The sequence below is a fragment of the Pipistrellus hanaki genome (assembly GCF_964339955.1).
Source record: "Pipistrellus hanaki genome assembly, chromosome: 3".
Taxonomy (NCBI): Eukaryota; Metazoa; Chordata; class Mammalia; order Chiroptera; family Vespertilionidae; genus Pipistrellus; species Pipistrellus hanaki.
The window spans coordinates 74,953,213-74,981,145 of record NC_140505.1 but is presented as its reverse complement, the minus strand read 5'-3'; the positions used below and the strand labels follow the sequence as shown (position 1 = coordinate 74,981,145).

The window sequence follows — 27,933 nt, the reverse complement described above, 5'->3', positions numbered from 1 at the left end:
AAGTTAAGAAATTTAATGTGAGGCATGGTGACTGTAGTTAATACTCTGTCACATATTTGAAGGTTGCCAAAGAATAGACCTTAAAAGTTCACATCACAAGAAGATATTTTATAATAATGTATGGTGACAGATGGATGTTAATTAGACTTACTGTGGTGATTATTTCCCAATATATACAAATATTGAATTATTATGTTGTAGACCTGAAACTAATATGATGTTATATGTCAATTATAACTCAATAAAAAATTTTCCATTGCTGCTGTAACAAATTACTATATTTTAGTGGCTAAAAAACAACCCAAATTTATTGTGACAGTTCTGGAATCAGAAGTCAGAAATGAGTATGAATCATTGTCAGCAGGGCAGGTTCCTCTGGTGGCTAGAGCCAAGAATCTGGTCTGTGCCTCTTCCAGCTTCTCTTGGTCACGACCATCCTTTGGCTCCTCAGCATGTGGCTACATCACTCTGATCTCTGCTTCCATTCTCACATCACCTTCTCTGCACTCATTGACTTTGCTTTCCTCTTAAAGGGCCCTCGTAATTATATTGGGCTCACCTAAATCATCCAGGCTCATCTCATCTCAAGACCCATGATTTCTGCAAATTCCCTTTTGCCATATAAGGTAATATTCACAGCTTCCAGGGATTAGGACATGGAAGGTATTCATCCCACCACACTCCCCTAGCTGTTCTTTTGTTATTTGACTCTATATATCTGTAAATGAATGTGTATATTGCCATCTCATGACTAATTACTTTTCTGTCTTCATAATAATTTATTTCCCCTATTCTCATAATATAACTATTCAGTATTTTATGTGTTTCCTTATTATGACAATGTAAATATATTCTCGCTGCCAAGCCAGTTGCATTTTCTCTTTTTAAAAATTTCACTTTATCGTTGCATTTTCTTAGTTTCCTTTGAACATTGGAATGCCTTCCTTCAGTTCTGGTTCTGAAACTTTCCTTTCACAGACTCCTCAGCCTTGTCTGCATATTGGAATCAGCTGGGGGTATTTAAAATTCATTGGTGTGTTGGTCCTACCCTCAGAGATGCTGTTGCTCCGTGGCCCTGACTTCAGGGCTCTTAAAGTTCCCCAAGTGTTTCTAACGTGCAGCCAGTGTTAAGAATCACTGCTTTAACGTCATCTGGGGCAGCTGTCGCCAACCTGTGGTCCGTGAGGAGTTACTGCTATTGCTTTCCTATGTTGGGTCCCCCCATTTCTGGGTCTCATCTACATTCTTGCTTTATTTTGCTTGTTTTGGTAGAGCATATTATTTAGTATCTTCTTAAGGGAAGATGCATATTCAGGTCCTTGCATATCTGAAATTATCTTTATTCACCCCTCATTCTTAGCTTGCAATTTTCTGGTAAGTATTCCAGTTTGGAAATAGTTTCCCTTCAGAATATTAAAGGCATTGCTCTTCTAACCTTGAGTATTAGCTCTTGGGAAATCCAAGGCCATATGGATATCAGTCCTTATAAGAGGGCTTTCCCCTACTTTCCCTGGAAATACTGTAATATTTTTTTCTGACATTCTGCAATTTCATAGTGATGTCTCAGAGCAGGATCATCTTTATTCCTTTTAAAGAATGAAGGAAACTCATTTCTAGTTCTAAATGATTTTCTTGTGTTATTTCTTTGATTTATTTATCTTCATTTTCTCTTAATGGAATTTTTATTATTCAAACCCTAGGCATCCTAGATTTATCTTCTAACATTTTTGTAAAAAAAAAATCTTTCTTCTCTAATTTATCTTTGACTATCCCCCCTCCACTTCTTGGCATATTAAGTTAGGGAAAAAAAATCCAGTTTTTCTCTTCCTTGTGTCTCATTTGCTCTCACACCACAACACTCTCAACAGAGTGTGTGTTGACACCCGATGTGTAGGTTTTTTTTTTCTCTCACAGTAAGCAATGCTGGGACACCAGCTAGGTGCCCTACAATTAAACTCAACTGTGACACTACCTACCTGGAGATAGTGTCACTTCCCACAGGTTAAGGGCTCAGTCCTACAAGCCTGCCTCCACTTCAGGTGCCAGTTGCAACTAGTAGGTCCACAGGTTCCTCACAACTTTGGTCCAGCATGGCTGCACATTGGAGGTTCCTTGGGCTTGCTTAATTTGCTACTGCAGCCTGCAGAACTCAGGGTAACACATTTACCTGTGAATTAAGGGTATACTACAAATACAGATAAGAGATACATAGGAAAGGTCTGGGAGGGTCCTGAGCACAGGAGCTTTGGTCCCCATGGAGTTGGGGTGGGGCTACCCTCCTGGTATATGGATATGTTCACCTACCTAGTAGTTCCCTGAATCCCCATGCTTTTGAGATTTTTAAAGAGGCTTCCCCACATAGGCATAGGCATCCTCAATTTAGTAGCTCCTCTGCCATCTCTTGAGGACGGGGGAGGTGGGACTGAAAATTCCAAGCTTCTAATTATGGCTTGGTTTCTCTGGAGACCAGCCTCTATCCAGGAGCCCTCCCAGAGTTGCCTCATTAGAACAAAAGATGATCATTCTGCTCTTATCACTTAGAAAACTATAATGATTTTTAGGAGCTCTGTTTAAGAAACTTGGAGCAGATACAAGAAAATGCATGTGAGATAAGAAAAAAATATATTATCTTCTGAATATTTTACTGGTTTGTCTTTTGTGAAGGGAAAGGAGATATTTTTGATTGCCAAGAGCTTCTTTTTTTCTGCATTGCTATTTAAAAATAATACTTTCTGTTTCATGGATGAAATATCCACCTTCTGCCTCTCAGAGGAAAGTGCAGAGAGCACGAGAGGCTCACTGCTCAGTATGCTGGATTTCACAGAATCCTTTCATTCTCAGTAGGGTGTTTGACTATCGCTGCCTTGGTTCCAAGCCTGCCTTTCTTAGTTTATGTAGAGAGTACACTTTTGATTTCCTGTCAGGATTGGGAGAATTAGCACCTGAATTTTCAGGTGGGAGCAGGCATAGGCATCTTCCCATCATCCATCAGCCTTCCCCAATAACTGATCCAGATACTGAATCCTCACATTGATCTATGGAGAAGACTGGCTTCTTATGTGTGTCCTCTATCCCCTGGCCAGTGAGTCTTCAGGCTTGCTCTCTTCCTCTCTCAGTCACTTACCATTCTGCCATCTACTTTGCTCTTATAGATTGTTGTTTGGGAATACAGCTGTCTCCCAGTCTTCAAAGATAGAGTTTGTTTGTTTTATTTCCTCTTCTTGTTTTAGGGTAATTTTTGAGAGAAGAAAGGAACATAAACATTTTTATTCCACCATCTTGAAATAGGAATTTAATGTTTGTCATGGGTTGAATTGTGTCCTCTTCACCCCAAAATTTAAATTTAAAACCTCCAGCACCTCAGAATGTGACATAATTTGGATAATGGGCCTTTAAAGTGGTAATCAAGTAAAAGTGAGGTCATGAGAGTGGGTTCTAATTCAAAAGTAGAGGTGTCCTTATAAAGGGGGGGATTTGGTCACAGAGACAGACACAGAGGGAAGATGATGTAAAGGACACAGGGAGAAGATGTCCATCTCCAAGCCAAAGGAAGAGGCCTAGATCCTTACTTCATGGTCCTCAGAAGGAACCAATCTTGCAGATACCTTGATTTTGGACTTCCAGCCTCTAAAACTGTGAGACACCAAATTTCTGTTGTTTAAGCCACCCAGACTGTGACACTTTGTTATCATAGGGCAGCCCTAGAAAATCAATACAGTGTTTTTCTCCATTTGTTCAAATTTCCTTCCCCCGTTAGTCTGATTCTATTCACTCTTTAAGACACAACTTAGTGTCATCTACTTTGAGAAGGTGCCCTTGATCCAGTTTAATTAAATGTCCTTCTTTATATTTCCTCTTTCACAATACCTATCATGATGTACTATAATGATTGATCTTCTTGTCTAACTTCCGCACTAGGATGTAAACAGTTGTGGTCTGGGATTATGTCTTAACCACAGTGCTTACACATATGAGTGTTAAATATTATTTATTGAATAACTATATCATAAGCATAGCTTTGGGAGAGGATGAGTAAAACTGTATTTTATTTTATTTTTTAAAAATATTTTATTGATTTTTTACAGAGGAAGGGAAAGAGATAGAGAGCTAGGAAAGTCGATGAAAGAGAGACATCGACCAGCCGCCTACCGGGGATGTGCCCACAACCGATGTACATGTCCTTGACCAGAATCGAACCTGGGACCCTTCAGTCCACAGACCGACGCTCTAACACTGAGCCAAACCGGTTTTGGCTAAAACTGTATTTTAGTTGAGTAACAAAAATGTAAGCTTTAATATAATGTTAAATTCATATTTAATGTTAGAAAAAATACCTAAATACAATGATTTAAAACTAAAAAAAATAGTGATCAGAACTGTTTCCTCTCTTGGTTTTGAACAGAAACTTCCTGTCCTGCCTAGGGATCACAGCTGGGTAAGCCCCCATGAGGATTACAAGTAACTTTGAAGTCTTCATAGTTAAGGTGCCAGGCGATTTCCCAGTTTTGAATGACACTTTATGTGTCTAACCATTTTTTTTTCTGAATCCAAAACTATGAACCATATTCTGATAAATGAACAAGTGCTTAAGTTTGTTTGTTTATTTTAAATATATTTTTATTGATATTTGAAGGGAGAGGAAGGGGAAGGGATAGAGAGAGAGAAATATCAATGAGAGAGGAACATCATTCATTGGCTGTCTCCTGAGTGTGCCCCTACTGGGATCGAGCATGCAACCTGGGGAATGCGCCCTGACGGGAAATTAAACTGGTGACCTCTTGTCGAGGCTCAACCACTAAGCCATACCAGCTGGGCATCAAGTGCTTAAATTGAAAAGGAAGGTATACAAACAGAATTTAGGTTTCCCACTTAAATCATAATACCTGATTTAACTAAAATTTTACTCCTTCTTTTAATCTCTTGAGTAGATGTACTCTCTTATCCCCTCCCCCCCAGCCCTTTTAGGTTTTCTGTGGAATATTTGTGATGAAGCCTAGCTTTCTCCAAAAAGAAGGGGTCATTGAGAACCACTCCCACCTTCTGTCTTATCACAGTCCCCTTGTGTTTAGGGGATAGACAAGATAAAGTCACAGGATGTTTGTCTAATGTAGCAGGGTTTGCATATATAAGGGCTTGCTGAATACATGCAGAGCTCCACTATTCTAATTAGTTGTGTTATAGATGATACAATCCCTCTCTGGCAACTATGTCTTCTTATCTGATGTGATATGGGTTCTATAGTGACAGAAATGGGGTAATGAATTAAGAAGTGCTTGAGAAAAATTATAGTAAGAGGAAAGGGGGGCCCAGCCTATATAAGCTTTATGGATGTTAGTCCAAAGAACAAGTCCTGAAATATGCAGCCTGCTGCCATGCTGCTGCTGGTGCTTTTATGAGAAAAATGAAATTCCCTACACATTAGCTTACCAGGCTGGCCTCTCTGCCTTACGGAGGCTGGGCTACAAATCAATGTGTGAGAGAGAAAGTATATGACCAATGAACAGACAGAATACTTGTTATCTCATAAATTCCAGAGTCTGTGGTCTCTATGCCCGAGTGTAGAAGCCTGACGTGGTGGGTCAGTAGGACGAAAGACATCCTGCTGTGAGTGCTGGCTCTCCTAAGGCTCCCCAGGGGGTCCTAAATCAGCCAGATTTATGGCTTCTGTGCTCCTTAACAGGCCTTGTTTTTCTGCTGAGAAATAGAAATATGCTTCAGGTACAGACTGGGGATGCAAAGACTTAGAAAGAAATGCATCTCTGAAATCATGTGGTAGTTACCAGTTGACAGGCTTTTTAACAGGATCCATTAATGAGCAGTAGACATATCAGTGCTTCTAAACTCAGCGCCACTATTGCTTGTCTCTGATATTAACTAATCAGCTGGTTAAAATATTCTTGAAAAATATTTAACTTTGCTCTATTTCCTTTTTTAAAAATATTTTTTATTGATTTTTTTTTACAGATAGGAAAGGAGAGGGATAGAGAGTTAGAAACATCGATGAGAGAATCATTGATTAGCTGCCTCCTGCACACCTCCCACGGGGGATGTGCCCACAACCCAGGTACATGCCCTTGACTGAAATGGAAGCTGACTCTTTATTCACTGAGCCAAACCGGTTTTGGCTAACTTTCCTCTATTTCAAAGCCTTTTCATTAGGCTATGTCGACTATCTCTGAGGGGATGTATGTATATATGTATACCCTGAGTGGCCAGATTATTATGATCTCTGAACACATAATAATCTGGCCACTTAGTGTATATTTTATATAATAAAAAGCTAATATGCAAATTGTCCCCTTGACTAGTAGTTCAACTAGCAAGCAGGCCGGCCAACCACCCATGTCCCCTCCCCCTGGCCAGGCTGGCCAGACCCCACCCAGACATGAATTCATGCACCAGGCCTCTAATATATCAATACACACACACACACACACACACACACACACACACACACATACACACACACACACACACAAGCACTGAATGGCCAGATTATTATGCGTTCAGAGATCATAATAATGTGGCCACTCAGTGTATATGTATTTATTTTGCATGGGGCAATTTTGAGAAATAAAAGTTTAGTTTGAGCTGAGGAAAGTCATGGGGAATAGACTAGAGAGGATACTTTGAAGTTATCTAATCGTAACATGAATGTCAGTTCAAAGAGATTAGACAGCTATGAGTTATAAGTCTCGTAAAGGGGTAATATTTACTTTTGGCCATGAATAAGAATTTGACAAGAAAGCTGTGTCCCAACCTCTGTTGCTCAAAAAAGAAAAAAATGGCCCCTTATCTTTGGATCTAGTTACATTTCATAGTGGACAATTTTTCTCTTTTTTTCATTCCCTTATTAGCAGTTTTCAGGGAAAGTGGCCCAACACAATTCTTGATTAGCAGTTTTAAAGAAGCAATACAGATTTTTAAATTTTATTTCTGCAACAAATTCTTCTCCCCCAACTTTCTAACAGGAAAGCATTCTTCACTTTCACAAAAGTGTTCTAAAGAGTTTATTAGCTGAATTTCACAACTGTTATTAAGAAAGCAAATTTGCCATTTTGAAATAAAAAATATTTTCTTTCTTTTAAAAAAAATGTATTTTATTGATTTTTTACAGAGAGGAAGGGAGAAAGATAGAGAGTTAGAAACATCAATGAGAGAGTCATCGATCAGCTGCCTCTTGCATGCCCCCTATTGGGGATGTGCCCGAAACCAAGGTACATGCCCTTGACTGGAATCAAAACCGGGACCCTTCAGTCTGCAGCCTGACACTCTATCCACTGAGCCAATAAATAAATTATTTTCTTCTGCATTCTTTTTCTATCTCCCTTTCACTCTTGCAACTTCCTTTTTAAATTTTATTTTTTTATTATAATTATTGGGGTGACATTGGATAAAAAAGTTATATAGGTTTCAAGTGTAGATTTCTATGATATATCATCTATGTATTGCGCTGTGTGCCCACCATCTAAAGTCAAATTTGAGGGGATATTTTTAAAACCCAAATTAAACAAGCATTTATATCATATTTTAAAATGTGCTTATACTAGCATTCTTTTTATATATCCCAAGGGACATCTTCAGACACATGCATAAATAATTCAATAGTTAAGTCTATATGAAGAGTTTGCTGTATGCTTAATACAGAAGTTGAGTTATTAAAACCAGATCCATGGTAGGCAGACTAATATATTGTGGTGATGTTTTTTCCTATGAATTTTCCCCCTATATCTTAACAGGCCAGAAGTCAGGCTTATAAGGATTCTCTAAAGGAAGAAGAAAACAAAAAGCTACAGAAGATGAAGGAAGAACAACACCAGAAGGTATTCCTCAGACCCTATTGGTCATTGCTAATTATTTATTTCTGACAATAGATCATTTCAAAGGGTTTCTGAATAGATGTATTTATATACATGAAAATCCTGAAAAATAACACAAACATTACAGAAAGGTGAGATGGGGGATGTTTTAAGAGCGTGGTGGTATGGTGATGTGGTGGTTAATTCTAGTAAAATCTATCAGGATACTTTATCTCACAGGTCTACAGTGTGTCTGCTATAATTGGTACCAGCAATTCATGGAGATTATAGAACACTTTTTAAACTCATCTACAGAAAATAACCAATGGCACTAACATTAAAAAAAAATGATTTTAGCAAGAGAGGAAAGGTGGGTGAGAGAAAAAAACAACAACACAACAACATCAAAGTGAGAGAGAAAGATCGATCCGAATGTGCCCCAACTAGGGATCAAACTCACAACCTGGATATGTGGCCTGACTGGGAATTGAACCCGGAACCTTCTGCTATATGGGACGACACTCCAACCAACTGAACTACACTGGGCAGGGCAATACTGACAGTTTTTAAACCAAAAATATACATATGGTATTATAGATCGTGCACAGAGAATATTATAATGCACAACAGAGTGGATATACACATTCATAAAGGTGGCTTGAATATTCACTTAAAATATACATATAATAAAATATAAAGATACTCTACGCATATATACAAATATGTGAGGCAATCCAAAAATTTTGAGCAATAGGAGTAAGTACAATGAATGCAGAGCCTACTAAGAAGAGTGCTGAAAGGGCAATCCTCATTAGAATATGAAATCTCTGGCATGGTCACTGAAACAGTCAGTGTTTAGACTTTATGGTCAAATCTGCCTTTGATACATAGGCTGTGATGGGGCCAGCAGCTCCTCAGCATGGGCTCAGAAGGACGAGGAATACCAGTGGTGAGCTCCAAGGTGCTGCTACATTCCAGATCCTTTAAAAAAGCAAAATAAATTATTCAGCTAGTTGGAGACCATTACCTTCCCCATAATTTTTATTTTCCAACTTTTATTCTTACCGTATTGGTGATTGACATATCCTATCGCTTCTTCCAGGATATCCCTCAAATCCTTTTTTTCAATTATACAATTAACTTGAATTCCCATTTTGATTTCCTTGATTTGGTTTAATTTGTTTTCATCCTTATGTCTTTACCACACAAAGTAATTTATTATAGTAAGTGTGTGTGAAAATCACATTATGAAATAGACTATATGTACAAATTATTATTATTTTTAAAATATATTTTTATTGATTTTTTACAGAGAGGAAGGGAGAGAGATAGAGAGCTAGAAACGTCGATGAGAGAAACATCGACCAGCTGCCTCTTGCACACCCCCTACTGGGGATGTGCCCACAATCAAGATACATGCCCTTGACCGGAATCAAACCCGGGACCTTTCAGTCCACATAACGACTCTCTACCACTGAGCCAAACTGGTTTCGGCTATGTACGAATTATTGTTGCTATAATTTGACTCCTTCCAATAGTGATCAATCTCTTACTCATTCGGTTTCACCCAGTATACAATTTAAATGACTGTGTCACTGACCTCTTTTGTGCATGGTAGGCAGTAATTAAATAGCTAAGAAAATAATGTAAATTGTAAATGTAGCTTCTATATAAGCTACGAAGAAGCCATAAATATTTTTAATTCCCTGATGTTTTTTTTTTTTGTTTTTTTTTTAAACCCACAAATACATTTTGACAAAGCCATATTGAAATGCACAATAAAATAAGCAACATTATAGTAATACTAGAGGCCCGGTGCACAGATTCTTGGAAGGCCTGCAGGGATCCGGCTGCATCTGGCTCTCTGACATTCCTTGAGGGGTCCTGGATTACTATGCACCCTGGAATTGGGCTCCCTCCACTCTGGTTTTAGATGCATCACCCAAGAATTGCAGCTGCCAAGTCACTGAAGCTCACCAGCTCCTGCACTGAGCATCTGTCCCCTGTTGGTCAGTGCACGCAATAGCTGCCAGTTGGCCAATCTCTTAGGCTTTTATATATAGAGATTCTAGTAGTTAGCAAGTGAAAACTAACTAATATTTTCAATATCTGTCAGATGATAAAAAGTGTTCATCTGTTTCTGTGATCTTTTAACTTAGTAACAAGTTCTGAAGTTGGAACAGAGAAGAGTGTTATGAAGACAGTGTACATATGATTTATTTTAAAGTAACTTCTAATGAATTTTAAATAGTGTTTTATACAGTTTGGTGTATATTTTTGGAATGTGAAAACCATTAAAAATAGAACATTTTATAAAGAGAGTGCTCAACAGATTAGAAAATTAGATCTGGGATTTAATTTTCAGGTTGAACAATTATTTTAAACAGTAAAAATTAAGCTTTTTATTTCTTAATCTTGTTTTCTCTTCTGGAGTTAGACAAATATTGATACATATGTATTTTCTAGTTATTGACTGAACATACATTTTTCTTTGACATAAACTGTTTCTTTACTTATTATAGCTTTCAGTAAAATGAATAATGTTAGCACATAGATAATTCCATCATTAGGGTTTTAAATAACAGTAGAATACATAAGGGTATTCATCATATTTTTATTCAATCTGTTGTTAAAAAATGTTCATTGAAGGTATTCCTTGATTGGTACAATCTGTCATTCTTTATCACATCAATGATTTAACTTAAGAAATTATGAAAAATCATGTCTATGGTAAGAAGATATAGAAAACACATATCATTGCATCTATTCATTTATCTGTTCCTCCCATTCATTTAACAAATATTTATTGAATACCTGCCCTGGAGTAACTTATAAGTAGATTATCTAGGGTAAGTTGAGGTCACAGCATATTTATTTGATTCTCTATTTCCCTTACTCTCACATTTTCCCATTACTCTAATCTCTGGAGACAGTAGGTTCTTTCTTAAGTTTATATGTGATTAAGTTACCTCTTCTAGAAATGTATTTATAATTCCCCCTTTTCCTCTATACCTTCAACATATTTTTCTCCATTGACTAATACTTGTATTTTGGTAACTAATATGCTCACTCTTGCTATTTTAAAATGAAGAAACCAACAAACCTCTTCCTTGATTCTGCTATCCTCACATATATCACCTGTTCTATTTCCACCAAAGTAATAAAAGTAAAGACAAAGGGAATATTATTGTAATCATATCTTTATTACCTACTTCATCCTTAATTCTTTATGTTCTGGTTTATATTAACTGAAAAACCTGATTTGTATTCTTACTAAAACAATTCTCTAAAGGTAAAAATCCCTTCTCAACTTTCAATTCAGTGGACTTTTCAGACTCTCTGTAACTCTGTAACAGTATCTAATACCACTTTAAAGCTTTTTTTTTTCCTGGCTTTTTATACTGCATTATTTTGATTGAATCACCTCAGCATAATCTATTTCTGTATTCATTCACCTATCCATTCATTCATTCATTCATTCATTCTATCAACAAACATATATTGAACTTCCATTATATGTGCTGAGTCTTGTGAAGGATACTGGAGCATCAATTAAGAACAGATATTCTGCCAAAACCGGTTTGGCTCAGTGGATAGAGTGTCGGCCTGTAGACTGAAAGGTCCCAGGTTCCATTCCAGTCAAGGGAATGTACCTTGATTGCGGGCACATCCTCAGTAGGGGGTGTACAAGAGGTGGCTGATCGATGATTCTCTCTCATTGATGTTTCTAACTCTCTATTCCTTTCTCTTCCTCTCTATAAAAAAATCAATAAAAATATATTTAAAAAAGAACAGATATTCTCCATATTCAAAAATTAACTCAAAATGGATTAAAGACCTAATTATAAGACCTGAAACAATTCTATATAATAAAACCCTAATATGCAAATCAACCAGTTACTATGACGCGCACTGACCACTAAGAGGGAGGTGATCAGGAAGTGGGGCTGTCCAGGGGGTGATGCAAGGCTGCCAGCCAAGGCAGGTGCCAGCGGGGGCCCCCCAGTCATCCTGCCTGCCCGTTGCTCCACAGATCGGTCCTGATCACCATCCAGGCTTAGGGACCCTACCTGGTATATGGAGAACAAACTTTTAGATTTAAAAATTAAAACCTGGCAAGGCTACTCTACACTGAAAAAAAAAAAACAGGATAATGCAGCAATGACATGCATGGACTCTGGCTTGAACATTTTGTGGTCAGCCTCAATTCTGACACTTATAACTGTGTGACAAAGCCAATTACTTAGCTTCTCTCTGCTTCAGTTTTTCCATGAATAAGATGGGGAAAATGGTAACTACTGCCTAAGAAGGATCATGTTATGTACTGCTTCTTATAATCTGGGCAAAAAAATGTAGCTGCCCATACAACAGCAAGATGCCTTTCACCTGTATGAAAGTGTGGTCACTGGTGCATGCAGCTTCCCAGATTGTGAAGGGGATGTCTGTCCAACTGCTGGTTAGGCACATCCCAGGCTGAGGGATTCCCCGCCCATACACAAATTTCGTGCACCAGGCCTCTAGTAAATTATATAAAAGAAAACATAGGTACTAGACTTATAAACCTTGGTTGTAGAGAATATTTTATGAATTTGACCCTAAAGGCAAGAGAAATAAAGGCAAAAATAAATGAATAGGATTATATCAAACTAAAAGGGTTCTATACAGCTAAAGAAACTACCAACAAAACAAAAAGGCAACCAACCAAAAGGGAGAAAATATTTGCAAACAACAGCTCTGAAAAGGGGTTAATATCCAAAATACAGGACGGGGCAAAAGTAGATTTACAGTTTTTGCATGCAAAATAATACAGTAATAAAATGTGGATTTGTTAATGATAGCCATTCTGACAGGTGTGAGATGATACTGCATTGCTGTTTTGATTTGCATTTCTTAGATAATTAATGACTTTGAGCATGTTTTCATATGTCTCTTGGCCTTCCTTATGCCTTCTTTCAAAAAATATCTATTTATAATAGGTCCATTGCCCGTTTTTTGATTGGGTTGCTTATCTTCCTTTTATTAAGTTGTATGGGTTCCCTGTAAATGTTGAAGATTAAATCGGTGATAACATTGGAAAATATGTTCTCCCATGCAGTGGGCATTCTTGTAGTTTTGTTGATGGTTTCTTTTGCTGTGCAGAAACTTTTTATTTTAACGTAGTTCCATTTGTTTATTTCTTCTTTAGTTTCCATTGCTCTAAGAGCAGTATCAGTGAAGAAATTGCTTTGGCATATGTCTGAGGTTTTGTTGCCTGTGGATTCCTCTAGTATTTTTATGGTTTCCCATCTTATGGTTAAGTCCTTTATCCATTTTGAGTTTATTTATTTTGTTTTGCTATTTTCTCTCTCCTCTCCTCCTCATGATAAGAAATTTCAGTGTTTTTGTTTTTAATCTTGTATGACCTATTTAATCTTAAAATATATGTTTCCAGTTCCAGAAAATTTCTAGTTTTTATTTATTTATTTATTTATTTATTTATTTATATTATGTTTCTTCCTCTATATTGTCTCTGACCCCCATTTCTGGGATAGGTATCAAATAGATTTTGGAAATTATTGATCTGATCTCTATATCTCTTAATTGTTTTTCTTACACTTCCTGTTTCCTTGTTCTTTTTTTCTTTACATTCTGGGAGAAACCAGATAGATCATCCTGCTTACTAAATTATTTCATATGTTCTCATTCATCTTATTTGGCACATGTTTCAAAATTGTTTATTTACCATGATTGCTGATTTACTTTTTTTCATAGCAATGTTCTGCATTATAAGTGCAATATTCATCCTGATTTCTTTATTCATAATAATTATACAGACATTACATATTCTATTTACTATTTTAACAGTATTATTTTGCCTTTCCTTATGTTTTATCTCCCATGGTTTTCTTTTTTGTAGTTGTTGTTTTAACTTATCTTTATTGTTGAAATTATTATAATTATCCCCTTTGGGTTTTTTTCCCCATTGACCCCCTCCACCCTGCACCTGCCCCTCCCAAGCCTTCACCACACTATTGTCTATGTCCCTTGGGTATGAATATATGAAAATAAGTTCACCAGTTAATCTCTCCCCACCCTCCCTGCCCTCTGAAATTTATCAGTCTGTTCTGTGGTTAGTTGTCTCTGGATCTATTTTGTTCATCTGTTTATTTTGTTCATTGGATTCCACATATGAGATCATGTTCTCATGGTTTTCTTTCTCAAATATTTAGGGATTCTTGGTTATTGTCTAATAGTTTTTTGGGCGTTCTGCTAAGTGAGGTATGCCAGAGCTTGTCTTCTGGATGTGCAGCCTCTTGTTTTCCTGTTGTCACTAGGTTGCTGGGACATTGTCCTATTTCTCTGAGCTCAGACACCCCTTCTCCCTTCATTGGTCACCCTCTGGGCCATATCAGTGCTATCTCAGTTGTAGTATAGAGGGAAGAAAGCCCACTGCTAAACTGCTTTCAATGCAGTTCTCCAGCTGATCATCTCAAAAACCACATCAGTATTGCTTCCTGGAACTCATTTGGAAGAACTGCTAACTCAGCACCAATTTATCCAACATATTGGTCTCTTGGTACAATTTGATCTGTCTCCTTTCTATCTTTTTCAGTGGTTAAAAAAAAAACATTCTGATAGGCTGATTCCAGTCACTGTTTTTTGCATGGTTACTGATTTTATATAGACATTTGGAAAATAGAAATAAGCCAAAAACTTAAAAATATTATAGAATTCATAACAAATTATTGTGAGGACACCTTATGAAGAATGTATGCAAAGCTGTAGTTTGAGACATTATACTCAGAAAGATCATAATTTTAAATCCAATCAGTACTAAACAAAGAATTAAATATCCAGTCCAAGAATTTAGAACAGGAACCATAAACAGTTACTGAAGGAAGTAATTAAGATAAGAACAGAAATTAATAACAAAACTTCAAGAAATAGCTGTTATAAAAATCCAACAGCTTGTTTTTTGATAAGGTCAACAAAATGAGCAAGTCACTGGCAATTTTAATGAATAAGAGATTAATAAAAATGCAAACACACAACATTAGAAATGAGGGATTGAAACCATAGATTTATAAAATATTTAAGTCCATATGACTATAGATAATACTATGCTAACAAGCTGAATATATTAATTAAGTAAATTATTTTATAGGAACATATAAAACTCTAAAATAACTCAAATAATTAAAATATATAAAAACAAATAAAAATGTAAATAATTTCTAAAGTTTTCTAAGAATTATGTTTCCCTAACAAGCTAAACTTAGGTGATTTCATTGTCAAGTTCATTGGAATTTACAAGGAACATATTTTTTCCCCTATGTTTTTAAAAAAATATTTTTATTGATTTCAAAGAGGAAGGGAGAGGGAGAGAGAGATAGAAACATCAATGATGAGAGAGAATCATGGGTCGGCTGCCTCCTGCAAGTCCTCCACTGGGGATCAAACCCGCAACCTGGGCATGTGCCCTGACCAGGAATTGAATCGGTGACCTCTCGGTTCCTGGGTTGATACTCAACCGTTGAGCTACACCTAGCTGGGCTTCCCTATGTTTTATAAATTGTTTTATGGGGAGGAAAAGATAAAATAATTTAGAATCAATATTATTTAGCTATCATCCTCATGATGTCTCAACCAGATAAAGGGAGAAACTTATAGAGATTAACATCAAAAATTAATTAATGCTATTTTTCTCTTAATTTATCACAATAAAGTAAATTTTATTCTAGGAATGCAAAGATCACTAGCTATATTTTTTATATCTTATCATTGCAATAAGAGAAAAAGTATTTGACTATTATAAAAAAAAGTTTTGATAAATATTAACCTATACTATCAATTTAAAACACTAGTTAATTAGAAATAAAAACTTTCCTGGCCAAAACCGGTTTGGCTCAGTGGATAGAGTTTCAGCCTGCGGACTGAAAGGTCCCAGGTTCAATTCCAGTCAAGGACATGTACCTTGGTTGCAGGTACATCCCCAGTATGGGGTGTGTAAGAGGCAGCTGATCAATGTTTCTCTCTCATTGATGTTTCTAACTCTCTATTACTCTCTCTTCCTCTCTGTAAAAAAAAAATCAATTATATATATATATATATATATATATATATATATATATATATATATATATATATATAAAACAACTATCCTTAACATTCATATTGTCTTCCAATCCAAAAACCAAGAGTGGATTCAGTGGTGAAACTAGAACAGTGAACAGCACAAGACTAACTGAAGTCCCTCCCCACACCCAATATTGTTCTGGAAATTCAAACTCTCCAAATGATTTGATGAAAAAACTATTTTCAGTTAAAAAAAATCTTATTATAAAATGGAACAAGTTGAGGAAATGGTTTAGCCAACCTGATAAGATAAAAAAAAAAAAAAGGAGCTTTTCTAGTTTCTGGAACTAAGTATAGTTTTCTATGGATGAGAGCCATTTGCTGGCACAATCCAAGAGAATCAACTGAAAAGTGATTAGAACAAATGGACTTAAGTAAGCAGGAGTTGGTTGTAAAACATATATACAAAAATCAACAACTTTCTCACATATCAGCAAAAATTAATTAGACAATATAATGGGATAGAAAGGTCTCATGAAAAAGCCACTATGTGAAAATTTGCTTAATTCCTAATACAAAACAAAACAACAAAACAAAACCCTGAAGTTCCCTGGAATCCATGACTGTCAATATGAATAAAGTAAAGATGGATGAATCCTACCAGAGTGGTAAAATTTAATGCTGTAATTACTGCAGTTCTATCCAAATTAACTTGTGACTTTAATGCAAATCCAATAAAAATTTCAATGGAATTTGTGGTCATTTGAAAAAAACAAACAAACAACCTTTCTACATTTCAACTGGGAGAATAATCATGAGATTATAAACAAGAGGCTTTTGAACAATATGGATAATAATTGGTGTGTTTGCTGGGGTGAACAGACCTGACATGATTAGTATTAAAGTATTTCAAACTCCCCTGTACTGCTTCTGGTGAGAGATGAACTGAAGGGTTTTTTGACAACATCAAATTCTGAAGCATTTCCTAAAAGTATTAGATCTTAAAGATATATGTGTATTCTGAGGAAATAATAAGGGATCACACAAAATGTATGTACAAGGTGGTTTATTTTTAAAATAATAGTAACTGGAAAGTTTGAAACCATTTGGTAAGCAATAGAGGATTTAAAGATGACATTTGGAATATTATAGAGCAATTAATGCCATGTTTTAATGACGTGGGAATATGCTCACCTATATTAAAATGAAAAAATAAAATAAAAATTTTGGAGGAGCTTGGAAATCTACCTCTTCTTACTGAACTTGTATAAATTACTTCAGCTCTAAGCTTCATTTGTATGTCAGATAGTGATGTTATTTTCTCATGACATCACGTCTAGGATTGTGTGAGAGAAAGTATGTGTAGAATTTCTCCTAATGCCTGACACATGGTAGCTCTGTAGATAGGATCTGAAGTGATAGTAAAGTATAATCAATGTGTATAAATTAAAACATGAAGGAAATATGATGACATGTTAAAGAGCTTATCTCCTGGTAGATAGTTTTTAATGAGCGATTGTTTTTGGTTTTTTTATTCCTATACTTCATACGTTTTCCATGATGAATTACTTTTATAAGAAAAAAATTTTCTTTAAAAAAGAAAGTTAATAGAAGATGTTTCTGGGTGCTATATAGAGAGCTATGTGATTCAATTATTGTTGTAGCTGGAACTCTACTTCCCTTTATATTGTAACTAGAGGCCTGATGCACGAAATTCATGCAAGGCGCTTGGTCCTCACAGCCCCGGCTTTGTCTGGAAGGTCGTCCAGATTGTCGTCTGGAAGGTTGTTTGGCTGTCCGGTCTAATTAGCATATTATGCTTTTATTATTATAGAAGACAGAACTAACAATAATAAAAGGGATGTATCCTGGATAATAAAAGGCTAATATGCAATGGTGAAATGACTGGTTGCTATGACACACACTGATCACCAGAGGGCAGACTCTCAACATAGGAGCTGTCCCCTGGTGGTCAGTGCGCTCCCAAAGGGGGTCACTGCTCAGCCAGAAGCCAGCCTCTTTCGCCTACTGGGGGAACAAGCCTAAGCCAGCAGGAGTACATTGGGTCCTAAGCCAGCAGGAGTACATTGGGTCCTAGACAGGCCAGGTTGAGGGACTCCTCTCTTCACTAGGGCATGAATGTTGTGTATTGGGCCTCTAGTTTATTATAAATGCTAATTTTGATTCCTCTACTTTACCCATTAGTATTTATCCTTTGATTTGGTAGATCTTCTCAATTTTGGGGGGTAGTTTCTAGTTTTTCTCATAGCTAAGGATGCCTTTGTCCTTCTGGGCGAAGGCATTACTGTGGGGAGCAGCAGAACCTAGATTTCTCTAAACTGTCTCCTCTCCCCTCTAAACTCTCCTCTAAAAACAACAACAACAAAAAACATTCAAAGGAGGGGTTCTTTAACTCCCTGTCTCCACTGTCCTTTTCCCCTTGTTGAGTTGAGAGGACATCCTCTCCTGGGAGAAGTGTGTCCTTCCTGGGTGATGACCCTTTAATGCTCACATAAAGCATCAAGCTGAACCATATCAGAACACGCCTCACTGGGATTCAGACATAATTATAAAATGACCCTGTTCTGGTCTTCAGTAATTGCACCACAGCCTTGCTGTGGAGCACATCTTTCCCTCTAGCCTCATCTGGTTTCTCAGGCGTCCAGCCCTGCACACACCTGTCGGTTGTATATTTAACCTTTTGGCCACATGGGAACACAGAAGCGATTCCTACAACTTATAGCAGGAAACGGTAACTCCTTTACTTCTTGCTGTCAGCTGGGGCCCAGCACTGACTCTTGGTACCCAGCTACAGCTCCCCTACACTGCCGCCTTTCCTCTGGTGAGGGCAGCCCTCTTGGGGCACACACTGGCAACATTTGCAGTGTTGTCCTCATTTACCATATACTACTGGCCAATGTTTACAGGAAGTTCTGTGTTTGGCATTTCCAGTACTCTCTTTGAGTGGCACCCTTTCTGAAGGTAGGGAGTTGTGTAGAGCAGTAAGAAGGCTCTCTTTCTTCTGGAAGTCTTCAGGGGCACACTTAAAATATCAAACAACACCCAGAAACATCTGCTCCTCGTTTCTCTTGTTTACTTCCTTCATATTCCTATGTCACATTGCTTGAAATTGTGTTCAGCAATGCATTTCTTTCTGTCTTGTATTGTGGTTGTTTCTGGGTCAGTCTCCCTCACTAAACTGTGATTTCCTTCAGGTGGTGTTGTGTCTATTTGCATCTGTACCTTTAGCATGAAGCTAGGTGTCTGAAAAATGACTGGTGTTTAACAAGTGTGTGTAGAATGTGAAAGGACTTGACAGTGTCTCAGATGCTGAGTGTCAGGTCCCTCCTGTCAGAGCATTTTGATTTCCTTAATGTCCAAAGCTCAGTCCTTGGAACAGAAACAACTTATTTTGTATCTGTGCAACCAGGTAGTGCAGTTCGGTATGAGAATCCAGTAAATGAACCAGAAATATGCTCCTAAGGCATGTGAATGCATCTGTAGTGGCAATTCACAGAACAAATCCATTAGTTGAAATTATCCTTCATGGTACCAAACAAAAGCCAGCTTGTCCCTAGTAAATATGCTTCACTAGTTGTAGACTAATAATCCTGAATGCAGCTAATCCACAGCTTCTCCTTCTGCTGTCTGGGGCAATGTTCTTGCATGAGGTGGACTCATCAGTTCCCCACCCCCATGTCTCTGCTGTCCTGGGTGTTTTCCTAGTCCTGCCCTTTGCCTCTGTCAGAGGGTGCTGCATGCTTCTCTCTCCCATCCTCTTTTTTCCTCCCTGACAGTTCTTAGCATCATAATGCAGTGCTTTGCTCCTTTACATCTTCAATTATTAAAAACAATCCTATTAGGTTTTAAACAAAGGAGAGCATAAAAAAAACAGAAATGGTGTCCCACACAGATAAACCTTGGTTTGATGGTATGAGGAAGTACTATATTCGAGGTTTCAAGAGATAAAATGATATATGTCCTTTAAACTTCCTTCTGTGCCCATATACCCGCTATGTTTCTCTCCTTAGTGGTAATTCCAGTTAATGTTAGGTGTGCTTTCACATAAAAATGTTTTAAATATTATGCACACCAATATTAAACTTGAAATGGATTTATGTGTATCCTATCTGTTTTACATCAAGCAACCCCAAGAAAGCTACACTGAATCTATCTGTTATCATTTAATATCGGGTCTAGTAATACTTAATGTCGTTTTTAAACATTCGTTTAAAATCTTGCTTGGCGTTGACTTGTATTGACATAACCTTCAAACACGTGGTATCTACAGAACGTGTGAAGTGCAATTAACAAGTTTTGCTTGAAAAAGTTTGTGTTTGGTTTGGTTTTTGTTGCAAAACTAGGGCTAAGATGATGGCGGATGAAGAGCATATTCGGCACTGCATGCTTTACGAGTTCCAATTAGGAAGAAAAGCAAGTGAGGCTGCAAAAAACATCTGTAGTGCTCTTGGTCAAGATGCAGTTAGCACCAGAAAATGCCAGCATTGGTTTGAGAAATTTCGCGAGGGAAATTTTTCGTTAGATGACAAGAGTGGTCGAGGCCCTGTGTCCAATTTTGTTCAAGAAGCTCTTCAAGCTCTTTTGGTGCAAAATCCTCAAATTACCCAACAAGAGCTTGCGACAACTTTAAATTGTTCACAAAAAACAATTCCCAATCAATTGCGTGCACTTGGCAAAGTCCAAAAGTTTGGAAAATGGGTTCCTCATGAGTTGACCGACAACAACCGTAATCAAAGAGTCACAATTTGCAGTTCGCTCCTCTCTCGTCAAAACCGTTTGCTGTTTTTAGAGCAAATTGTTACCGGAGATGAAGAATAGGTGCTGTATGTTAATTTGAAAAGGCGGCCTCAATGGTTGGACAAAAATGAGGCTCCGCAGCCCACGCCAAAACCTGACTTGCATGCGAAAAAAGTGATGTTGTGTGTTTGGTGGAATTTTAAAGGAATTCTTCATTATGAACTTTTACCATCTAACCAAACCATTACAAGTGCGGTGTATAGTGCCCAATTGGAAAGTTTAGCCCAAGCTTTAAGAGAAAAAGAACCCGTGCTGATTAATCGGAAGGGCGTAATTCTTCACCACGATAACGCACGACCACATACTGCAAGAATCACTGCTGAAAAACTGCGCCAGTTGGAATGGGAAGTTCTCCCTCAACCTGCATATTCTCCTGATATTGCCCCTTCCGATTACCATTTGTTTCGTTCTTTGCAAAACTTTCTTCTTGGAAAAAAATTTAATAATGAAGAATGCCTCAAAAATGCATTGACCGAATTTTTTGCATCAAAATCACAAGAATTTTACAACAGAGGGATTAAAATGCTTCCTGAGCGTTGGGCACAAGTAGTAGGAAACAATGGCAACTATATTGTTGATTAAATTTTGTTGTATTGTTTAAATAAATTCGATTTAAAAAAGTATTAGAAAACGACATTAATTATTACTAGACTTAATATATTGTAAGAAATGTCTCTATTGAGGCCTCCTCTCTCCCCATATTATAACTTGTATAGTATCCCAGTGTATGGATGGCCTAAATTATTGTGCCAGTTCCTTATTATTGGGCATTATGACTTGTTCTGGAATTTTTACTATTTCAGTAGTACAACTGTGATGGTCTTTATACAGACATATTTGAATATTTCTTCAAAGGATGAGTACATTTCACATGTTGAATTTATTGCGATATTGTCCTCCAAAAACTAAATTTAGTTTTTATTACCTTCTTTGATACTCTCCCAAAGTTCTTGAATGTTCCTGATTATCAGAGAGGAAGGGATAGGGAGAGAGAGAGAAATATCAATGGTAAGAGAAAATCATTGAGCCCTAGCTGATTTGGCTCAATGGATAGAGCATTGGCCTACAGATTGAAAGGCCCCAGGTTTAATTCTGGTCAAGGGCATATGCCCATGTTGTGGGCTCTATCCCCAATAGTGCAAGAGGCAGCCAATCAAGAATTCTCTCTCATCAATGACATTTCTCTCTCTCTCTCTCTCTCTCTCTCTCTCTCTCTCGCTGTCTCTCTCTCTCTGTCTCTCTCTCTCTCTCTCTCTCTCTCTCCCTCTCCCTTTATAAATGTTTTTTTAAAGAAAAAAACCCGTATTTTTCAATAAAAATGTATTTTAAAAAATCAATAAAAATGTATTTTAAAAAAAGAAAAAAGAGAGAGAATCATTGATTAGCTGCCTCCTATGTCTCCTACTGGGGATTGAGCCAGCAACTAGGACATGTGCACTAACCTCTTGGTTCATAGGTTGATGATCAACCACTGACACATACTGGCCAAGCTGAACTGCTTCTTTAAAATGTTTTTAAATTGATTTTAGAGGGGAAAGGAGAGAAAGAGAGATGGGTTGGCTCTGGTACTCACCGCCAACCAAGGGACAACCTGAAACCTAGGTATGTGCCCTGACCAGGAATTGAACCTGTGACTTTCTGGTGGCTGGGATCATGCTCCAACCAATTGAGCCACACCATCCAGAGCTATAACTGCTTCTTCCTATTATTTGTCCCTTGTTGATTTATATAGGGTCTTTAGCCACCTCCTTAGACCTTTCTTATGCCTCTATTTAAAATAGTAACAGAGGCACTGAGCCTCATGTGGCTGGGTTGGTTGGAGCATCTTTCCAGTACAGGGAAAAAGGTTGTGGGCCTAATTCCCAGTCAGGGCACATACCTAGGTTGCTAGTTCAATCTCCGGTTGGGTGTGTGCAACCCATAGATGTTTTTCTCTCACATCAATGTTTCCCTCTCTCACCCCCTTCCTCAAGTCAATAAATATCCTCTGGTGAAGATAAGAAAGGCATAAGCCAATAAGAACAAACAGTCTAGGAGACTTCCATAAAGAAAAGATGTCAGCAATTTTGGAAGCTGAAAAGGAGAGAAGGAAAAGTCAGAACTCATTTGCAAGAAGTAATCCCAAGATAAGTCAGGAAGTATAGGCACCTGGTACCTCTGAAGGCTGCATTGGAAAGAGGAGGGTGAATTGGAAGTCTAAAAGAGGAGCTCCTCCCTACCACACTGAAAGTTAAAAAAAAAAGAGAGAGAGAGAGATAGTTATAAGGATGAGGACTGAGTATGGTGGTGTACTGGGAGGGAAAGTTGGGGTTAGAATGGAGATGGAAATAGAGCCATAAATATTCCGCCATAGTAGGAAGTCAAAAGATAATACAACTGAAAAATAAGGAATAGAAGAATATGCATGTGGTTAAGGAGGTAATTGAACATGAAACCATCCACAGTACTGAAGTGATTGCTGGAGCCATGAGGAGAACTGGTGTGTCTTTTATTTTAGTGTAAGCTTGGTAGGACTAATAAGTAGTACTGTAACCTGGCAGACTTTTAAAACTATGTACATATATTATAGTGACAGAAATTAAGATGAAAGAGTCTTTAAGGTTTGTGAAAAAGTGAGTCTTCCTAGGACAATAGTTGGTATTTGGTATTTAGTGAATGTGTGTGGAATGGTTAAGTGATATCATTCAATTATTTAGAAAACTCTATTTTTCCCTTGTTGGTGGTGATATATTGGAATTAGAATTAAATAATCTATTTAAGGATGGATGAGTAATGTATTTGTAATATCACGATATAAGAAAACAGTTTGGCCAAAACCGGTTTGGCTCAGTGGATAGTGCTTTGGCCTATGGACTGAAGGGTCCAGGGTTCGATTCCAGTTAAGGGTATGTACCTTGGTTGCAGGCACATCCCCAGTAGGGGGTGTGCAAGAGGCAGCTGATTGATGATTCTCCCTCATCAATGTTTCTAGCTCTCTACCCCTCTCCCTTCCTCTCTGTAAAAAATCAATAAAATATATATATATATATATATTTTTTTTTTTTAAAAGAAAACCGTTTTTTTATTTTTTATTTGGGAACTATAGAACATTGGAAGATCTTTGAATAAAGTTTTAAAAATGTCAACTTACACTTTGAATTTATTTTATATTTTTCATCAAGGAATTTTGGAGGTTAAAAAATACGTGTTGCTGTATGTTTATCAAAATGTGGCAGTATTTTCTGTACCAGACAGTCTTCCTGGCGCAGGCACTAACTTAGGACAAGAGCTTGGTAACCCTCCCCTTCACTTTTTTATTTGAAATTAGGTTAAAACTCAGTCTACCTCAAGGTAGGTAGTTGAGTATTACAGAAACCCTGGTACCCAGTTCTTTGGATTAATACTGTAAACATAGTAACTGAGTTTGGAAGTTGTCATCTCTTTTAAGAGGATGATCAGAATGTCAGAAGCTAGAGATTAAGTTGTAGTAAGGTGATCTCCTTTTCAAAGCACAGTATCTCTTCCAGAAAGTTCAAAGTTCTGCTAATGTTAAAAGTAACTTGTCAATGATAGGTTCAGAGACTATTCTCTAAGATGAAAACATTTTACTAATGGAATTGCACTATAAAATTGAGTCCAATATTTATTTGTAAATTCCTTTGGATTTGCTGGGAAATAGATGCTAGAGAAATGGCCAATAAATAGTATTGTGTGGCATTATTTAAGGAACAAATTTGATTTCTTTTACTTTTTAAGACAGGCAAGTTTGACTTACATTATGATTCCCTCTGTGTGTGTTGTAATATCTTGATCTAATATCTTGAACATGCACATTTGGCTTTTTAATCTCACTATTTTACACTTGGAGAGCTATTGTTTGATTAAAGCATACCTAGTCATATAAGAAAATACTTTCACATGGAAATGGTACTTAAATAAAAGTTTCAAAAATGAAATACTGCATCTGCTAAGGTTAAACATGTAATTGATTTGTCTGTCTTCTGTGTAACCAAGTGAATTGAAAACCATATTTTAAAACTTTTCTTGTTCCTAGAGTGAATTTCTGGAATTTAAGCAACATCAACAGGAGGAAGAAAGAATCAGAAACCAGCAGGATGAGCACAGGAGGTATAAATGGCTAATAACGAAGCATCCTTGGTTAAAAACATTACCTATAAATTGCTTGCAATGTTTTAGGCAAGCACTGTAGTAATATTGAATGCAGTTTTGAAATGCATGTTAACTTTTATGTGAGGATGACAACTGCTGTACATTTGTGCATGTACACATACCATACCCATTTTTTTTTCTGGATAGGTGAAATACATTTACACCAGAAAGCTGAATTGTGCTCTCAAGCTATATGTTTATTTAGATTATATTTCATTTGCTCGCCATGCAAGAAAGCATCTTTATCCTTTGAGATGATGCATGGCCATTTGTAGTATTGATGTTGAAATACCCATCTTGAATACAAAAGCTCAGACAAAAACTGCCATAAATTTGTTTTATATTGACTAACATATTAGGAAAAAACTTAAAATAGGATCCTTAAGGACTTTTTGATAGTGTAGGTATTACCTTTTCACTACCCAGTAAAATATGTTGGTGTTGGGACTGTTAAAATCACCATCTCTGTATTATTGTGTTAGGATTTCCCTGAGGGGCACTTGGGTTATTGGAGTTTATTGAGCTTACGTGTTTTAGGAGAATAACTTAATGCAAAGGCTCTCATGATTTAAAGGAGCAAATTTTTATTTTGAAACTTAGTGGCTTCTTTTACATGTTTAAATTCCCCCTACCACTAAGGCGTATTTTTAACTGTGGCAGTTCCACTTTGTAAATGAGGCTTAAAAGGTGTTAATAGAAGCTCCCAATACGGTAGCCACTAACTGTGTATGGTGTTCCCATCCTTTTGACTGGATTATGCTACCTCTATCGTACAGTCAATGTAATTTTAAAATGTCAAATGTGAATCCATGTGTTCTCCTCTGCTTATAAGACATTAAAGCTCTAATACACTGGTTAGACTATTTTGTTGGGTAAGTGGACACCATTACTGCTCCTTATTTTTATAAAATAGGCCACAAATTAGTTTAGTCTTTTATAGATTTATCTCATTTTCTCCTTAAACGTCTTTCTATTTAAAAACCTGATATTATATAACACCAGTTGTTAATATAATTAACAATTTTTATTTTTTTTATTTTTTGAAGATTAATTGGGTTTAAGCATCTTAAAGATTGCAGTATGTCATGTTAATAAATGCTGTTGCTAAGAAATTACTTTTCAATAGGCATTCAATAAAAATGCAAGTTATTTGATTAGAGGTGAAAAGGATTATTATTTTTTAATATTTATTTATTTATTTATTTATTGTTATAGGAACCTTAATCCTCATTCTTTAGGTTTAGTTCCATACCGCTGACTACTTAAATATTGGGGAATGTGGGGGGAGTATTCATTTCCTACACCTTATTTTCTCTTTTAATTGATTCTAGTTAAGTGTGGATCCAAATTTAATCCATGAAGAAATATCTCTGAATTATAAACTTAATAATCAGTTTTGAAATAACTGATTGAGTCTTTACCCACATTTTAAAAATATTCTGAATCAGTTTTTGAAAATAGTTTGTAATTAATTTTGTCTTTTGGAGTTTATAGTGAGCTTTTCCATGTTATCATATGAAAATACTCATTCGGTAATGTCTTCATGAATAAAATAGCTGTGCTCATTCCTGCTGCGGACAGCAACACAAGTTGCATGATCTGTGTGGAGGGGCCATATTGGCTTTTCTCCATGGGCATTCATTCTATTAGAGTAAAACAGACAATGTACTTTCTATTGGTTACAAGTTCAGAAAGCCAAATCTCAGGCCTGAATTTTATAATGGAAAGCTTGTGGGATTCCTCACAGGCTTTCAATGAATCCTGTCATGATTGAGCTTAAGTGCACCTACCTGCATCTGACTTGGTGTAACTTTTTGAGGAAGAGAGGGAAGTTTAAACTCCAGAGAGAAAAGATGAAGACCATGGAGGTCAAGGACTTGAAAGGCACTGGACCGTAAGCTGAAAACTGGAATGAACTGAATTGATTTATTAAAACTTGAACCAACCTTGAATAACATTTTTTATCTAAATTAACCCTGAGAAGAAAATCTTGAGCATGAGTTTGAGAGCGATAAAATGTATGTTCTTTCTAATATTAGTAAACAAAAATATATACTGGTACTTTCCCCCCCTATTTGAATTCTCAAAAAAAAATTGAGAAAAATAGTATCTTTACCGCCCATGATCTCTGGTTGACCCCCTCTGCTGTCCTAGTAACTGGTGCTCAATTGCATCATTTTGCATGGATGACAAGCATCAATCTGCACAGTGCTTGAGCGAATTGAGAGCAGTGGACAGTGAGCAGTTTTGCAGCCTGCCTTCACCACCATGGGTGGTTTCACGATACAGCTGCAGCCACAGAAGCAGGCATAGATGAGGACCATGCACATGGATAATTGATTCATTTGCCTTTTACATATTAGAGCATATGAAAACTTTGTTCTCAGCACTGGGAATAGACTAAGCAAGGCAGGGGTACCTGACTGCATGGAAATTACAACCTGGAGGAAAGAAATAGAAGTCAACAATTTAATAGTAAGATTACTTTACACAGTGATGCATACCAGGAGGACCACACCACAGTGTGATGTTGATAGAGAAATTGGAGGTGATAATTCCTCAAAAGAGAGATGACAGCACAGGACAAGAGCTAGTCATGTGGAGACAAAACATATGGATGTCCCATATTCAGGCATAGGAACATAGGCAAGGTCCTAAAGGGGGAATGCACTTGGACTTTTTGAGTCCCCAATGACTAGAAGAGAATAATATAAAATAGGGTAGAAGACATAGGCAGGAGCCAGAAGATACACGATTTTGTAAGCCAGTGATTTTATTCTAAGACTAATGGAAAGTCATACAATAGAAGGGTTTTAAGCAAAAGGAAGGCATGATCCCTTTTATGATTTAGTAAGCTGGTTAGTTATATGGAGAATGGATCACAGAGGGCAGGAGTAGAAGCAGAAGCAAGATGAGAGAGGATAGTGGTTTGGACTAGAATGGTGGTCATGGAAAGAAATGGGTGAACTCAGGATGTGTTTAGTGGGTAGAGCCAACAGTACTTATAGTGGTTTGGATATGGGGTAGGATGGGGATGTTGGGGGAAAGCCATTGTTGTTACTGGCAAAAAGATTGGATAAAAACAATCCTAGGCGCCTGAGCAGGCCAGAAT

The 27,933-nt window shown here is 37.0% G+C and overlaps 1 protein-coding gene across 2 annotated transcripts in view; it reads left to right on the top strand.

Annotated features, from left to right (window-relative positions):
- Positions 1-27,933, top strand: part of EPSTI1 (epithelial stromal interaction 1) — a 106,506-nt gene that overhangs the window by 70,567 nt on the left and 8,006 nt on the right. For both annotated transcript variants that reach the window (XM_084876572.1, XM_084876571.1), the window contains exons 8-9: positions 7,740-7,823; positions 24,706-24,779. In XM_084876572.1, coding sequence (XP_084732698.1) covers positions 7,740-7,823; positions 24,706-24,779 — 158 coding nt within the window. The remainder of the gene's footprint in view (positions 1-7,739; positions 7,824-24,705; positions 24,780-27,933) is intronic.